The 18,219-nt window shown below is 42.2% G+C and overlaps 1 protein-coding gene across 1 annotated transcript in view; it reads left to right on the plus strand.

Moving 5' to 3' along the window:
* Positions 1–18,219, plus strand: part of otud5a (OTU deubiquitinase 5a) — a 103,140-nt gene that overhangs the window by 75,799 nt on the left and 9,122 nt on the right. Inside the window, exon 6 of the mRNA XM_062998585.1 lies at positions 11,065–11,250. Coding sequence (XP_062854655.1) covers positions 11,065–11,250 — 186 coding nt within the window. The remainder of the gene's footprint in view (positions 1–11,064; positions 11,251–18,219) is intronic.

Consider the following 18,219-nt stretch of genomic DNA (forward strand, 5'->3'; position numbering starts at 1 on the left):
GAAATAAAAAACTAAAAAGTGGGGCGTGCAATATTATTCAGCCCCTTTACTTTCAGTGCAGCAAACTCACTCCAGAAGTTCAGTGAGGATCTCTGAATGATCCAATGTTGACCTAAATGACTGATGGTGATAAATAGAATCCACCTGTGTGTAATCAAGTCTCCGTATAAATGCACCTGCTCTGTGACAGTCTCAGAGCTCTGTTTAAAGCGCAGAGAGCATCATGAAGACCAAGGAACACACCAGGCAGGTCCGAGATACTGTTGTGGAGAAGTTTAAAGCCGGATTTGGATACAAAAAGATTTCCCAAGCTTTAAACATCTCAAGGAGCACTGTGCAAGCGATCATATTGAAATGGAAGGAGTATCAGACCACTGCAAATCTACCAAGACCCGGCCGTCCCTCTAAACTTTCAGCTCAAACAAGGAGAAGACTGATCAGAGATGCAGCCAAGAGGCCCATGATCACTCTGAATGAACTGCAGAGATCTACAGCTGAGGTGGGAGACTCTGTCCATAGGACACAATCAGTCGTACACTGCACAAATCTGGCCTTTATGGAAGAGTGGCAAGAAGAAAGCCATTTCTCAAAGATATCTATAAAAAGTCACCTGGGAGACACACCAAACATGTGGAAGAAGGTGCTCTGGTCAGATGAAACCAAAATCGAACTTTTTGGCCACAATGCAAAACGTTATGTTTGGCGTAAAAGCAACACAGCTCATCACCCTGAACACACCATCCCCACTGTCAAACATGGTGGTGGCAGCATCATGGTTTGGGCCTGCTTTTCTTCAGCAGGGACAGGGAAGATGGTTAAAATTGATGGGAAGATGGATGGAGCCAAATACAGGACCATTCTGGAAGAAAACCTGTTGCAGTCTGCAAAAGACCTGAGACTGGGACGGAGATTTATCTTCCAACAAGACAATGATCCAAAACATAAAGCAAAATCTACAATGGAATGGTTCACAAATAAACGTATCCAGGTGTTAGAATGGCCAAGTCAAAGTCCAGACCTGAATCCCATCGAGAATCTGTGGAAAGAGCTGAAAACTGCTGTTCACAAACGCTCTCCATCCAACCTCACTGAGCTCGAGCTGTTTTGCAAGGAAGAATGGGCAAAAATTTCTGTCTCTCGATGTGCAAAACTGATAGAGACATACCCCAAGCGACTTGCAGCTGTAATCGCAGCAAAAGGTGGCGCTACAAAGTATTAACGCAAGGGGGCTGAATAATATTGCACGCCCCACTTTTCAGTTTTTTATTTCTAAAAAAAGTTTAAAATATCCAATAAATTTCGTTCCACTTCACGATTGTGTCCCACTTGTTGTTGATTCTTCACAAAAAATTACAATTTCATATCGTTATGTTTGAAGCCTGAAATGTGGCAAAAGGTTGAAAAGTTCAAGGGGGCTGAATACTTTTGCAAGGCACTGTAGATTGGCTGAGGGGAGAAGTTTTCTCATTCAATTATTGCTTTATCCTGGTCCATCGTAGGACTTCGGCCATTCCTCCTCCCAGGCATAGGCAATCATGTTTGCGTAGGCAAGGCCGGTCGACAGCATCTGCAGAGATTTAAACCCGGATCTCCGCAATGCTGGGCTAGCGAGCGTTCTTTATATTGAGAACAAATATTACAGTCGTAAATGATTTCTACTGCTAATATTCAAGCATGTCGGAATGTAGCCATGACACCATGAATGATTTATTTGTAGGCGAGCTCTGTATGTCTTTATATTGGGTATCAGCTTTAATCTAGTGCCAACCCACACCAAAAAAATTATCGCCTCACAGCAAGAAGGTCCTGGGTTCGATCCCCAGGTGGGGCGGTCCGGGTCCTTTCTGTGCGACGTTTGCATGTTCTCCCCGTGTCTGCGTGGGTTTCCTCCGGGAGCTCCGATTTCCTCCCACAGTCCAAAAACGTGCAGTCAGGTTAACTGGAGACACTGAATTGCCCTATAGGAGAATGGGTATGTGTGTGTATATATGTGTGTGTCTGCCCTGCGATGGACTGGGACCCCGTCCAGGGTTTACTGTGTGCCTTGCGTCCATTGAAAAGCTGGAATAGGCTCCAGCACACACACACACACACACACACACACCCCTTCCCGCGACCCTAATTGAATAAGCGGTTAAGAAAGTGAGTGAGTAAGTGTGGTGAATTATTATAATTTGTTTTGAGAGAGCAAATCACTGGAGAATAACATTCAGATCGAATCAAAGTAATGAATTCGTCAAAAGAAACACCACTCATTCATTTTGTGCTGTACTTAAATTCCCTCCTTAATCGTCTTTTTTATTTATATTTACATTTTCGGCATTTAGCACACGCTTATATCCAAAGCGACTTACATTACAGTTACAGTATACAGTCTGAGCAACTGAATGGTTATCGGCCTTGCTCAAGGGCCCAACAGCATCAACCTGGCAGTGGTGGGGCCTGAACCAGCGACCTTTTGATTACTAGTCCAGCACCTTAACCACTAGACACACATTGTCTCTCATATTATTACAGATTATATCGTTCTACACCAAAATAAGTCTGGAAAAAAACTAAATTAAATCATTAACAGTTGGCTTACATTATAAAGCTTGTATAATTGTGAGAGAAGTGATAGTGTGAAGAATGTGTGGCCGCTGTTATTATTTTTTGGCCAAAATCACTAATCTGTACTTAGTTTCTGAGCCATTCTGTGTTATGTGGATTTATAAGCCCAGTGTTAAACCAGGTCACTTCTGTACATACACTCACACACTCGATCAGGTTTAAGCTGGAGCCCACCTACCCTCACTGGATGGAGAAGTCAGAAGGAGGTGATATTCCTGAACTTACCAAAACCAGTTTACACCGGAGTGTGTTCTTTAGTACCCCCTCTAATCACGAACACACACATCCATCAAAGAGCCTAGGTACCAAAGGTCATCTGGGTAAAGGAACATTCCACATCTTTGTGTCTTTTGTGGGGAACCTTATTAGCATAGCACTGTTTTGTTTGTGCTCCAAATGCCTAATGACAACAAAGGATCTAAAGTTTATACCACTTAAAAAGGCTGCACATTCAGTACCATTCTTTAGTTTTGGCTGTAGTCGGAAAAAAAATATCAAGGCCAAGACCTTTTAAAACAGATGCTAAGATAGAAAGAGAAGAAAATACATGGAGCCACATGGAGACATGTATTAGTACACAAATTACACCTACAGGAGCTTCTACGACATCCTAGTCTAAATTCATAATCATACATTTACATTTATGGCATTTAGCAGACTTACAGTACTGTGTCAGTATACTGTCTAAGCAATTTAAGGTTAAGGGCCTTGCTCAAGGGCCCAACAGTGGCAGTGGTGGGGCTTGATCCAGCGACGTTTTGATTACCAGTCCAGTACCTTAACCACTAGGCTACAACTGCCCTATCGTTAATTACATACAAATTAATTACAAACAATTAAACATTAATTTGGAGTTGGTTCCCCTTTGCATCTATAATGGCTTTCACTCTTCTGTGAAGGCTTTCTACAAGAGTGTGGTGTCTCTGTGTCTGTGAGAACATTTGCCCATTCATCCAGAAGAACATTTGTCGGGTCAGGGACCGATTTCTGGTCTACAGTCTCCTTCCTAGTTTATTCCTAAGGTGTTCAGTGAGGTTAAGGTCAGTGTTCTCTTCAGACCAGACAAGTTCTTCCATACCAAACTCACCCAACCATGACTTTATGGACCTTGTTTTGAGCACATGCTGGAACAGAAATAGACATTCCCCAAAAGTTCCCCACACAATTGAAAGCATACAATTATCCAAAAATGTCTTGGTATGCTGAAGCATTAGGATTTCCCTTCACTGAAACTAAGGGGCCTAGACCAACCCCTGGAAAACAACCCCATAGCATGATCCCCTTTCCACCAAACTTCACAGTCTGGCAGGTAACTCTCTCCTGGTATTCACCAAATTCAGTCTTGTCCAACAGACTGCCAAGAGTGTAATTCCACAGAGCATGTTTCCACTGCTTCAGAGTCCTGTTGCAGCTTGCTTTACAGCATTCCATCCGACGCTTTGCATTGTGCTTGGCGATGTAAGGCGTGCGTGCATTAAATTAGAAGCGTCTCTGTATTCCTTCTGCCATCCCATAATATGAGGTGGTCATGTTAATGGGAACGTTAGTTCACATTTGACACAAAAGTGCATTATACAGTGTGGTCAAAAAGTATTTAGTCAGCCACTGATTGTGCAGGTTCTCCTACTTAGAAAGATGAGAGAGGTCTGTAATTTTCATCATAGGTACACTTCAACTATGAGAGACAAAATGAGGAAAAAAAATCCAGGAAATCACATTGTAGGATTTTTAAAGACTGTATTTGTAAATTATGGTGGAAAATAAGTATTTGGTCACCCACAAACAAGCAAGATTTCTGTCTCTCACAGACCTGTAACTTCTTCTTTAAGAAGCTCTTCTGTCCTCCACTCGTTACCTGTATTAATGGCACCTGTTTGACCTCGTTATCTGTATAAAAGACACCTGTCCACAGCCTCAAACAGTCAGACTCCAAACTCAACCATGGCCAAGACCAAAGAGCTGTCGAAGGACACCAGGAAGAAAATTGTAGACCTGCACCAGGCTGGGAAGAGTGAATCTACAATAGGCAAGCAGGTTGGTGTGAATAAATCAACTGTGGGAGCAATTGTAAGAAAATGGAAGACATACAAGACCATTGATAATCTCCCTTGGGGTCAAGATCTCATCCCGTGGGGTCAAAATGATCATGAGAACGATGAGCAAAAATCCCAGAACTACACGGAGGGACCTGCTGAATGACCTGCAGAGAGCTGGGGCCAAAGTAACAAAGGCTACCATCAGTAACACACTACGCAGAGAGGGACTCAAATCCTGCAGTGCCAGGCGTGTCCACCTGCTTAAGCCAGTACATGTCCAGGCCTGTCTGAAGTTTGCCAGAGAGCATATGGATGATCCAGAAGAGGATTGGGAGAATATCATGTGGTCAGATGAAACCAAAATGGAACTTTTTGGTAAAAACTCAACTCGTCGTGTTTGGAGGAAGAAGAATGCTGAGTTGCATCCCAAGAACACCATACCTACTGTGAAGCATGGGGGTGGAAACATCATGCTTTGGGGCTGTTTTTCTGCAAAGGGGACAGGACGACTGATCCGTGTTAAGGGAAGAATGAACGGGGCCATGTATCGTGAGATTTTAAGCCAAAACCTCCTTCCATCAGTGAGAGCATTGAAGATGGAACGTGGCTGGGTCTTCCAGCATGACAATGATCCCAAACTCACCGCTCGGGCAACGAAGGAGTGGCTCCGTAAAAAGCATTTCAATGTCCTGGAGTGGCCTAGCCAGTCTCCAGACCTCAACCCCATAGAAAATTTGTGGAGTCCGTGTTGCCCAGCGACAGCCCCAAAACATCACTGCTCTAGAGGAGATCTGCATGGAGGAATGGGCCAAAATACCAGCTACAGTGTGTGCAAACCTGGTGAAGACTTACAGGAAACGTTTAACGTTTGCCAACAAAGGTTATGTTACAAAGTATTGAGTTGAACTTTTGTTATTGACCAAATACTTATTTTCCACCATAATTTACAAATAAATTCTTTAAAGATCCTACAATGTGATTTCCTGGATTTTTTTTCTTCTCATTTTGTCTCTCATAGTTGAAGTGTACCTATGATGAAAATTACAGACCTCTCTCATCTTTCTAAGTAGGAGAACTTGCACAATCAGTGGCTGACTAAATACTTTTTGGCCCCACTGTATGCATCAGATTCTCAGTAAACATGGGTAGATAGAAGCCAGTCCAACTTTTAGTATCTGATTATTAACATAATTAGATTTAATAATTCATGCAATACCAGTCAAGCAGGTTTAAATATATCTTCTTAGCTGCACTTATATGTTGTTAAATGTTATTAAACTAAAACACAATCCCATTAGTTACTGGTAACCGTAAGTGTTGTTAATAGTTCTGTTTTTGTAGTATTCAATCAGAGCAAAATATACCAGTATAACAGCAATTTATGTAATGAGGCAACATTAGCATGCTGCTTACATGCTGGCAGTGGGGAAAAAAACAAAGCTTGAAGAGGTTTTAGGACTAGGATCACCCTAGCCTTTATCCACCAAGACATGGACCCCACGAGACATCAGATGTCCTGTGGTATCTGATACCAGGGCATTACCAGCAAGTCCTTCATCTTCTATATGTTGTGAGGTGGATCGTCCTACAGTGCATCACTTCCACTGGTAAATGATGCCTAGCTGTCCACATGATCTTGTAGAAAACAGGATCCATCAGACCAGTCAGCTTTCCTTTATTGCTTTGATTTCTAGTTCTAATGCTTTTGTGCACACTGATGGGTATTTAACTATGGACAGGGGTTAGCATGGGTACCTTGACTGGCCTGTGAATATGCACCCCAATACACAGAAGGGTTTGATGCACTGTTTTTGACACAGTCACCTATTTCCAGGTTTAAAATGTCTGCAATTTTAGCAACAGTTGCTTCTCTTTTGGTTTATATCGTACACCTTAGCGTTCACGTCCTTCGGAATCAATGAGCCTTGGATGCCCAACAACATGCCAGCGGTTTGTGGTTCGTCCTTCCTCAGATCAATGTTGGTGTTTAATCACCACGGCCCTTATCGAACTCAGTCAGGTCTTTATGTCTGATCATATCTGCTGCATTTAACACCTGAACTATGAGTAACTACCATCAGTCCAACATTTAACATACCCCTGACTGTGACATGCACAAGTGTTATGAGGCATTGGCATCCACATTTTGGGAAGGGAGGTGGTCCTAATGTTTTGCAACATGGCAAAACTACTGAAACACACATTTAATCTCAATCTCGTACAAATCTGATGTATTGCGGTAGTTTTGCAACATTTAAAAATGACGTAACCTTAAGAAAACATGCGTCATTTATTTTACATAACAGTCACGGTTTCTGCAGTGAGTTGGAAATGCAAACCAGCAAGTCATTCATTACCATGCAATTCTCATTCCAAAGAGGGTACTCTTTGTGGAAAAGCCCATACAAGCCCATAATCAGAACCATTACATGAAAATGTCTTTTTTTTGTGTGTTACTTTGATATTTGTGCTGCATTTTTTGTTAAATCTGGGAGGACTTTGCTTTGCTATTCCTGTTATATCACAGGAGGTCATTTCTGGTGCAGCATGATGCAGAGTAGTGTTTAATAGACTTTTCCCCCAAGGCACCAAAAGGGCAGAGTTAGTAGCCTCTGCCTCTTTGGTGCTGCAGTGCATCTTGGTCTGTTCCTCCACTCACTGTCTGTAAGAAGTCAGGCTACTATAAAAATTCCCCTGGGTGCAAGTGATTGAGTGAATGTGAGTTTGTACGTTCTCCTCCCATTAATTGGTGCCTTGTTTTGTCTAGAATGGATTCCTGTCTCGTTCCTGTCAGTTGTTTTGAGTGATGACCCTAACTTGAGTGAAGCATTTAATAAAAACTAATGAATAATAGTAATATTAATTTTAAAAAAAACAACTAAACTATAATAAAATAAATTATAAACAAAGAAAGCCTTATATTTTAGCTTTTATCATACAGGTAAGACCACTTTTGGATGTCAGTAGTAGGTATTGGTGGTTAGACTACCAGTATACTTCACAGTTGTGTAATCGGGCGTGGCTTCAACTGACTGCTTTTTAAGTTGGTTGCCGGTAAAATTAAGTTGACTGACTGAGGACGCCACTCAACTGACTTGCCCCCTCCGGCACGCAATCAGCCTGCATTTTTCACCTGCACGAGCCGAGTTCATACACCGAGAGACACTGCGCACGGAGGGTCACACCCCTCTCAATGTTATTCCTCAGCCCTGTGCAGGCGCCGTCAGTCAACCAGCAGGGGCCGCAGTCGCACCAGTTATGAGGACCTATGCTCCGACTCTACCCCTAACCTGAACAACAGCCAAACGTTGTTCATACTGCCGCCCAACCCAGTCGGAACCTGAGCGGCCTTAAAATTAAGTTCTTTATCAATAGTGTCAAATAACCAAGTCATAAAACAAATCTTTAATAGTCATCAGTCACAGAATAATTTTATAAAATGTTCCTAGTTGGTGAATTGGTTCTTCTAACTTAAAAGTTAATGCGTAATTGAAAATGTTAAGAGTCATTTGGTGAGGGAGAATTTTTTAATGAGTCAGTGAGGAATCAAATAAGTGAATTGAGGAATCAGTTGGTCAAGTGAGTGAGCAAGCGACTGATTCAAATGGCCAAAATGTTCCAGGTTTTATTCGTCACTCCATATTCAAGTCTATTCAAGCTCTTTATGGAGTATGCCAATCGATCTTTCTTGTGCTTCTTGGTCAAGAGTGGTGTGCATCTAAAAGTCTGGCCATGAAGTCCTTAATTGTTAAGTGATCCTCCTATGCACTAACATTGGATTTGCTCTTTGTTGGTGTGATGAGATTGCAAAGGCCTCTGAACAGAACTGCTGTTCTTTAATGTTCAGGACTCTCCCAGGACCACTACAGAGTAGATATTATTTAGGTGGTGGATCATTCTCAGCACTGCAGTGACACTGACATGGTGGTGGTGTGTTAGTGTGTGTTGTGCTGGTATGAGTGGATCAGACACAGCAGCGCTGATGGAGTTTTTAAACACCTCACTGTCACTGCTGGACTGAGAATATTCCACCAACCAAAAATATCCAGCCAAGAGCGCCCCGTGGGCAGCGTCCTGTGACCACTGATGAAGGTCTAGAAGATGACCAACTCAAACAGCAGCAATAGATGAGCGAGCATCTCTGACTTTACATCTACAAGGTGGACCAGCTAGGTAGGAGTGTCTAATGGAGTGGACAGTGAGTGGACACGGTATTTAAAAACTCCAGCAGCGCTGCTGTGTTTGATCCACTCATACCAGCACAACACACACTAACACACCACCACCATGTAATTGTCACTGCAGGGCTGAGAATCATCCACCACCTAAATAATACCTGCTCTGTGGTGGTCCTGTGGGGGTCCTGACTATTGAAGAACAGGGTGAACAGGCTAAAAAAGTATGTAGAGAAAACAGATGGACTAAAGTCAGTAATTGTAGAACTACAAAGTGTAGAAACAAGGAGGTGGTTTTAATGTTATGGCTGATCGGTGTATAAAAATACACAATCAGAGGGGTAATGACTTTTTACAGCCCGGTTTGTGCTGGTTTTAATGGTGTTAAGAGTTACAGTGCTATGCTCAGGCTGTTGGCGGATCAGTGCAGAGCAGCACTCTGAGCGTCTGAGACGCTGTCGGGGTCAGCTTTTGTGTAACAGTCGAGACAGTGAGTGGCACAGTTGGCATGTAAGCAGTGCACATGGTTGTGCTTCACAGTTCATGCTGGCTAGAATTCGAGACGCTTTTCCAGGCCAGAATGATGCGCAGAGTGAACAAAAGTTTTTCAGATGCTGAAATCTGGACACTTGATCAAACCAGTGCTCTTTATATGTACTCTGATTCTACCTGAAAAAAACTTTTTTTTTTATTTACTTTAATTTATCTGAAAATTATATGCCTGGTGGTAACAACATATTTACAGATCTTACAAACTTACCTTTAGACCCATGATCAACCTGCCAAAATAGTTAAATATTCAAATATATGTGGACACCTGACATCCCATTCCAAAACCATGGACATTAGAATGTGGTCATCCCGCTTATTTGCAGTTATAACAGCTTCCACTCCTCTGGTACGGCTTTCAACACATTTTGGAGTGTGCATGTCTGCCTTTCAGTTGAAAAAGCATTTCTGAGGTCAGGCAATGATGTTGGACAAGAATGCTCGGTCTGCAGTCACTGTTCTTATATATTCTAGAGTTGTTCAGCTCTTTGAAGCTTACTGGAGTTTCTTCACATCAAAAATCATGTCTTTAAAAATGTTACTTTGTGCCCAGGACCACTGTCATGCTAGGATGTGGGAATTTTCCAAACCTGATGCCACAGAGTTGAAAGCAAGAATCGTTTATTTTATATAATGGGGCAGCATGATGGCTCAGTGGGTAACACTGTACCCTCACAGCAAGAAGGTCCTGGGTTCGATTCTCTGCTGGAGTGGTCCGGGTCCTTTCTGTGTGGAGTTTGCATGTTCTCCCCGTGTCTGTGTGGGTTTCCTCCGGGAGCTCCGGTTTCGTCCCACAGTTCAAAGACATGCAGTCAGGTTAATTGGAGACACTGAATTGCCCAATAGGTGAATGGGTGTGTGTGTGGGTGTGTGTGTGTCTGCCCTGCGATGGACTGGCACCCCGTCCAGGGTGTTACTGTGTGCCTTGCGCCCATTGAAAAGCTGGGATAGGCTCCAGCACCGCCACTGCGACCCTAATTGGATAAGCAGTTAAGAAAGTGAGTGAGTGTGTTTGACATTAAACTTGTGAACTGATGGATCTTGTGTAATGAGTAACCACCTGTCATGAATATAACCAAAGTTTAACCTGTTATATTTTATATAATGGATTATACATCTTTGTAAGTTGGTGGTATGCCTAAAACACCCCAAATTACAGTGCTTTATTTTTTACCTTCTTATTTTATGTCCCTAATGGGAAGAAGTACATTTTGTTCTTATTTGTAGTATTTACTCTTACTCTTGTATACTTGCTTTAACAAGTTTGTACCCTTAAAGTACATGGAACAGTGGTCTCTTGCTGATCTGAAAGAACACCCAAACAATCACCATATGCTTGGAGGACATTAAATTGATAGATTACCAAAGGAAAAAACATTTCTGCCACTAGCTTAAAACAAAGGTGACACTGTCCACAGTCAGACAAGCTTTACATCGCCATGGGCTTAGAAAGTGCTGTGCAGGAAGGCAACGTCCTATTCAAAACCAGCACCTTGAAGCTAGAGTAAAATTTGTTGCTGACCACACAGACAAAGAAGACAGGGCAGTGTCTATAGATGTGTGCCATTCAGGTCTTTATTGTTAATTGTTTGCTTGTATTGGGATTAAGCTTTAAAGGGAACACCAATTTGTCCGGTTGTTGCTTTTCAAATCTTAAAATGTTTTTAACTTGTCTCTGCCCCACCTCTGTGCAGTACGCAGACCAGTCCCTGATGAAAAACGCCATCAAGACGTCAGAGGAGTCATGGATCGAGCAGCAGATGCTGGAGGATAAGAAAAGAGCCACAGACTGGGAGGCCACCAACGAGGCCATCGAGGAGCAGGTGGCACGCGAGTCTTACCTGCAGTGGCTCCGGGATCAGGAGAAACAGGCCCGGCAGGTGAGAAAACAGAGACAAACATCTGGTTGCTGTGAAGATTACATTCCAGTCGGCCATGGCTATGTTCGTGCTAATAAACAAATACAGGGAGGTTAAGCTACTGGAAAAGCCTCAGGCTGACTCAGAAGACATTCCTGTCAGCCAGAACACTCTGTAGACTCACTAATAGCTAAAATATTTTAACATTTTTTTAGGCTTAGTGGAATTTACTGTAATGTGAGATTTATGGCTGATAAAAGAGAAGATTCCTTGCGATTGGTGGATGCTGAGGATTTTTACATGTATAGTAATACAAATCTCTATACTATAAATGCTGTAGTTTCAGAGAAAAGCCCCCCTCACTGTTACATGCAGATCGATGTTTGAAGCTGGTAACAAAGCTGCAGATGCTACAGAGCTCTTTCTCACATTAGCCAACAAAACCTGGTGTGATTTAAAAACAATCAACAACAACATGTCTTCAGATAAAGACCTCCAAAGTGAAAGTAAAAGCATTTCTTCAATATATGATGTGCCATGGTAATTAACATCACTGAAGTAAATATGGACCAAAAGGAGCGCACAGCAAATTTATTTTAAAATTATAAGTTATTATTATTTAAAATGAACCGTTCTACAGATAGTAATACAAACCTATTCTCAGAAATGCTGTAGTTTGAGAGAAAAGCTTGCCTAGCTGGTACGTGCAGGTCAGTTTTGTAGCTGGTAACATACAGGTACCTGTAGACTCTACAGAGCGGTTTCACACGTCGGCCACCAAAACCTGGTGTGATTTAAAATAAACGATATGTCTTCACATAAAGACCTTTAAAGTGAAAGTAAAAAATTGTACAGTATGTGACATTACATGGTAATCAAAATCGCTGAACTGTTTCACAGTTAACAAATCAGCGTAATTGGAAACAACAGAAAGATTGCACTGCATATTAATATTTATAAGTACTTTAATAGGGCGGCACGGTGGCTCGGTGGGTAGCACTGTCGCCTCACAGCAAGAAGGTCCTGGGTTCGATCCCAAGGGTCCTTTCTGTGTGGAGTTTGCATGTTCTCCCCGTGTTTGCGTGGGTTTCCTCATGAAGCTCCTGTTTCCTCCCACAGTCCAAAGACATGCAGTCAGGTTAACTGGAGACACTGAATTACCCTATAGGTAATTGGTTGTGTGTGTGTGTGTGTGTATGTGTCTGCCCTGCGATGGACTGGCGCCCCGTCCAGGGTGTGCCTTGCGCCCATTGAAAAGCTGGGATAGGCTCCAGCACTAACCCTAACCCCCTTAGTCCTTAAAAAACCCTTAGTCTCTTAAAAGAACATGTCAGCCCAACTTAGGTTAGTAAAATCGTCTCTGAACACATCATGCCAGATCTGGAACAATAACTTTAAACAATTGATATCAAATTGTTTGGTCATCATGCACAGTGCCATGTTTGTCAAAATGTAAACACAGCATATCACCACACACACCTGGTCGTAAAGGGGTGATGGCTTGGACTTTTAGTCATTGGGTCAACTTCTGTTAATAAGACATTAAACATTAGGCAGGCTACTATTGCATGTCCGTCGAATGGGGCACATAACAGTCCGCTACTAAACAGGATTGTGCAAGCGATAGAGGATTGCAATACAAAACAGGGAATTGGAAACATCTAGATTGGGAATATACACCGACCAGGCATAACATTATGATTATTCACACTGACAGGTGAAGTGAATAACACTGATTATCTCTTCATCACGGCACCTGTTAGTGGGTGGGATATATTAGGCAGCAAGTGAACATTTCATCCTCAAAGTTGATGTGTTAGAAGCAGGAAAAATGGGCAAGCGTAAGGATTCGAGCGAGTTTGACAAAAGCCAAATTGTGATGGCTAGACGAGTGGGTCAGAGCATCTCCAAAACTGCAGCTCTTGTGGGGTGTTCCTGGTCTGCAGTGGTCAGTATCTATCGAAAGTCGTCCAAGGAAGGAACAGTGGTAAACCGGCGACAGGGTCATGCGCGGCCAAGGCTCATTGATGCCCGTGGGGAGCGAAGGCTGGCCCGTGTGGTCCGATCCAACAGACGAGCTACTGTAGCTCAGATTACTGAAGAAGTTAATACTGGTTCTGATAGAAAGGTGTCAGAATACACAGCGCATCGCAGTTTGTTGTGTAGGGGCAGCAAAAGGGGAACCAACACAATATTACGGTCATATTATGGTCATAATGTTATGCCTGATCAGTCACCCACTGACTCAAAAAAGAAAAATGTGAGGCATTCTGTCCAGCAACGATGAGGTCAAACTATTTAAAAAAGCCTCAGGCTGATCCTAAGAGCACATTCCAGTCAACCAGAACTCAAATAATTTAAATCTTTATATTTTTAAATACTGTTTATGCATTATTTCGTTTTCTTCTAGTCTAGTTGTATCCAGTTACACTGGTTATGTCTCTCCTCCATCAATGCAGACCCCCACCCTGACCAAGGATGGCTATATCTAACACACACCCCCTTAGACACATGTGCAGTTGCCAACCACTTCTTTTCACCCGAACGAGGCAGGTTCACACAGGAATTAGTATCGCGTACCGAGAGTCACGCACTGATCTCCATTAGTTCCCGTCTCAGAAGCAGAAGCAGCAAATGCAGCCGTGATAAGGAATTCCTCTGGTCCTCCCATCAGCCCAGGCGTGTCTGTGTGTAGGCGCCCGACTCCAACAGCAGAGCTGAGATTTGAACACGTGAGCTAGAAATCTCAGCACTGGTGGGCTTGCATATTTTATCGCTGCACCACCTGAGCGCCCCTCAAATATTGTAATATCAGAGGCTCAGTGGAGTTCACTGTATTGCAAGATTGTTAAAAGAGACGATTCTTTAGTAGATCTGGTAACGGTACGCTCATTCTGCTGTGTAAGACATTGGTGCACAAGATTTTCACTAGTAATATTTACCTATTCACATAAATTCTAACATTTTAAAGAAAAGCCCTTCTAGCTGTTACGATTTTTGAAGCTGGTAACGTACCTACAGATGCTAGAGAGCAGTTTCTCACATTGGCCAAACAAAAACAGCATGTCTTTAGATAAAGACCTCCAAAGTGAAAGTAAAAACATTCGTTCAATATATGACGTGCCATGGTTATCAAAATCACTGAAGTAAAAAGGGAACCAAAGGAGTGCACTGCAACTTTATTTTTTAAAATATGTCATTTGAAACTCACCATTCTACAGATACTAACATATCACAAACCTATTCACAGAAATGCTGTAGTTTGAGAGAAAAGCCCCCCTAGCTGTTACGTGCAGGTCAGTATTGTAGCTGGTAACGTACCTGTAGACGCTAGCGGTTTCACACGTCGGCCACCAAAACCTGATGTGATTTAGAAGAAATGCTATGTCTTCACATAAAGACCCCCAAAGTAAAAGTAAAAAACATCTGTACAGTATGAGACATTGAATGGTAATCAGAATCGCTGAAGTAAAACAGACAACTGTTATACGATTGGCTGAGTAGCAACAGAAGCCTTGGGCTTTTTGTGACTTTCCTGGGGAGTATTCCACAAGTATTCCATTTCGAGAATTATTTGTGAATGATGATATTTAAGTAAAACTCTTACAACTATTTCTTAAAGTTGATTGGTTTGGCCTAACTGGTTAAATAGGGTGGACTGACATTTGCTGTTCCTTATTTAGTGTTCAGTGCCTTGAGTCTTGTATCCTTTTCCACGTCTGTGCTTCTCTATGAGTGGCTCCTGGGCTTCATATTGATTTCTATAGACAGTCTCTACCATACCATTTTAAATCACTCCTAAAAACATACCTTTACAGTGCCTTGCAAAAGTATTCAGCCCCCTTGAACTTTTCAACCTTTTGCCACATTTCAGGCTTCAAACATAACGATATGAAATTGTAATTTTTTGTGAAGAATCAACAACAAGTGGGACACAATCGTGAAGTGGAACGAAATTTATTGGATATTTTAAACTTTTTTTAGAAATAAAAAACTGAAAAGTGGGGCGTGCAATATTATTCAGCCCCCTTGCGTTAATACTTTGTAGCGCCACCTTTTGCTGCGATTACAGCTGCAAGTCGCTTGGGGTATGTCTCTATCAGTTTTGCACATCGAGAGACAGAAATTTTTGCCCATTCTTCCTTGCAAAACAGCTCGAGCTCAGTGAGGTTGGATGGAGAGCGTTTGTGAACAGCAGTTTTCAGCTCTTTCCACAGATTCTCGATGGGATTCAGGTCTGGACTTTGACTTGGCCATTCTAACACCTGGATACGTTTATTTGTGAACCATTCCATTGTAGATTTTGCTTTATGTTTTGGATCATTGTCTTGTTGGAAGATAAATCTCCATCCCAGTCTCAGGTCTTTTGCAGACTGCAACAGGTTTTCTTCCAGAATGGTCCTGTATTTGGCTCTATCCATCTTCCCATCAATTTTAACCATCTTCCCTGTCCCTGCTGAAGAAAAGCAGGCCCAAACCATGATGCTGCCACCACCATGTTTGACAGTGGGGATGGTGTGTTCAGGGTGATGAGCTGTGTTGCTTTTACGCCAAACATAACGTTTTGCATTGTGGCCAAAAAGTTCGATTTTGGTTTCATCTGACCAGAGCACCTTCTTCCACATGTTTGGTGTGTCTCCCAGGTGACTTTTTATAGATATCTTTGAGAAATGGCTTTCTTCTTGCCACTCTTCCATAAAGGCCAGATTTGTGCAGTGTACGACTGATTGTGTCCTATGGACAGAGTCTCCCACCTCAGCTGTAGATCTCTGCAGTTCATTCAGAGTGATCATGGGCCTCTTGGCTGCATCTCTGATCAGTCTTCTCCTTGTTTGAGCTGAAAGTTTAGAGGGACGGCCGGGTCTTGGTAGATTTGCAGTGGTCTGATACTCCTTCCATTTCAATATGATCGCTTGCACAGTGCTCCTTGAGATGTTTAAAGCTTGGGAAATCTTTTTGTATCCAAATCCGGCTTTAAACTTCTCCACAACAGTATCTCGGACCTGCCTGGTGTGTTCCTTGGTCTTCATGATGCTCTCTGCGCTTTAAACAGAACTCTGAGACTGTCACAGAGCAGGTGCATTTATACGGAGACTTGATTACACACAGGTGGATTCTATTTATCACCATCAGTCATTTAGGTCAACATTGGATCATTCAGAGATCCTCACTGAACTTCTGGAGTGAGTTTGCTGCACTGAAAGTAAAGGGGCTGAATAATATTGCACGCCCCACTTTTTAGTTTTTTATTTCTAAAAAAAGTTTAAAATATCCAATAAATTTCGTTCTACTTCACGATTGTGTCCCACTTGTTGTTGATTCTTCACAAAAAATTACAATTTCATATCGTTATGTTTGAAGCCTGAAATGTGGCAAAAGGTTGAAAAGTTCAAGGGGGCTGAATACTTTTGCAAGGCACTGTATAAGCTGGCATTTGAACAGTGAGGAGCTGTGGTAATTATAATTGTTTAGTCTATTTTTATCTGTTTTTTATTTTCTCTCTTACTCTGTATTTTTATTTGGTTCTTACTTTTTTAACATAATGTTGTGTTATGTATGCTTGTTCGATGTACAACACTTTGGTCAACATAAGTTGTTTTAAGAGTGCTTTATGAATCAAATTCACTTACTTAATTTACTTACTCATACTTCTAGACTCCATAAAGAAAGGCTATTTATTCGTGTGTAATAGTGAACAGCTGACTGTAAACAAATTAAGTAGTTTGGCTAGATAATGGTTTCTTTTGATCAGAGGTCGGGCGTGGCTCTCTGTGCGCGATGCGACCTCACGTGCAAATTCACCAAAGTGTGGGTGAATAAAAAGGGATCAGTAAGACTGCACACACATTGGAGGGAGTGTGTCAGTCAAGACACCCCCTCCTTGGACACCATCGGGGTCCCCAGCTGCAGATTGGCTACGCAAAAAATTGGGAGAAAAAAGAGGTAAAATGCAACATAGATTTAAAAAAAAGTGCAGTCTGGTAACGATAATGATATGCACTAAATATTTGCTTGACACTTCAGTAACTGAATATCATTCATTTATTACAAAACTCTGGTATGCCATAGCATTCATAAATAAATCAAATGCATCTTTGCGTTGTTGATCGTTTTGTCCTATCATAAGACAACAAACAGATTAACAGGGTAAGAGCAAGCATGTGCTTCTTCTAAGACACTTAAAGCCACTACACTACCAAGTCAGCCACCACATCTTCTTAAAGTACTCTCATCTAACACCATTGGTTCTTCGACTGATGCAAAGGACAGGAATTCCACTGCGCCCATGGATTATTGTGCAGAAATTAAGACATTAAATATCCAATATTAAACCACAATTCTGCAAAAAGTAGTTAACTGTTTCCCACTGTAGTGTGGAGGCTATAATTGCAGACTTTCTTGAAGTATATGGTGGCGAATGTGGAGAATACACTGATCAGCCACAACATTAAAACCACCTCCTTGTTTCTACACTCACTGTCCATCTTATCAGCTCCACTTACCATATAGAAGTTCTACAATTACCGTATCTGTTTCTCTGCATACTTTTTTTAGCCTGCTTTCACCCTGTTCTTCAATGGTCAGGACCCCCACAGAGCAGGTATTATTTAGGTGGTGGATCATTCTCAGCACTGCAGTGACACTGACATGGTGGTGGTGTGTTAGTGTGTGTTGTGCTGGTATGAGTGGGTCAGACACAGCAGCGCTGCTGGAGTTTTTAAATACCGTGTTCCACTCACTGTCCACTCTATTAGACACTCCCACCTAGTTGGTCCACCTTGTAGACGTAAAGTCAGAGACGATCGCTCATCTTATGCTGCTGTTGATGCTGAGTTGGTCATCTTCTAGACCTTCATCAGTGGTCAGAGGACGCTGCCCATGGGGCACTCTTGGCTGGATATTTTTGGTTGGTGGATTATTCTCAGTCCAGCAGTGACAGTGAGGTGTTTAAAAACTCCATCAGCATTAATGTGTCTTATCCACTCATAC

This window comes from Trichomycterus rosablanca, chromosome 7, assembly GCF_030014385.1.
Source record: "Trichomycterus rosablanca isolate fTriRos1 chromosome 7, fTriRos1.hap1, whole genome shotgun sequence".
In the NCBI taxonomy this organism is placed as follows: domain Eukaryota; kingdom Metazoa; phylum Chordata; class Actinopteri; order Siluriformes; family Trichomycteridae; genus Trichomycterus; species Trichomycterus rosablanca.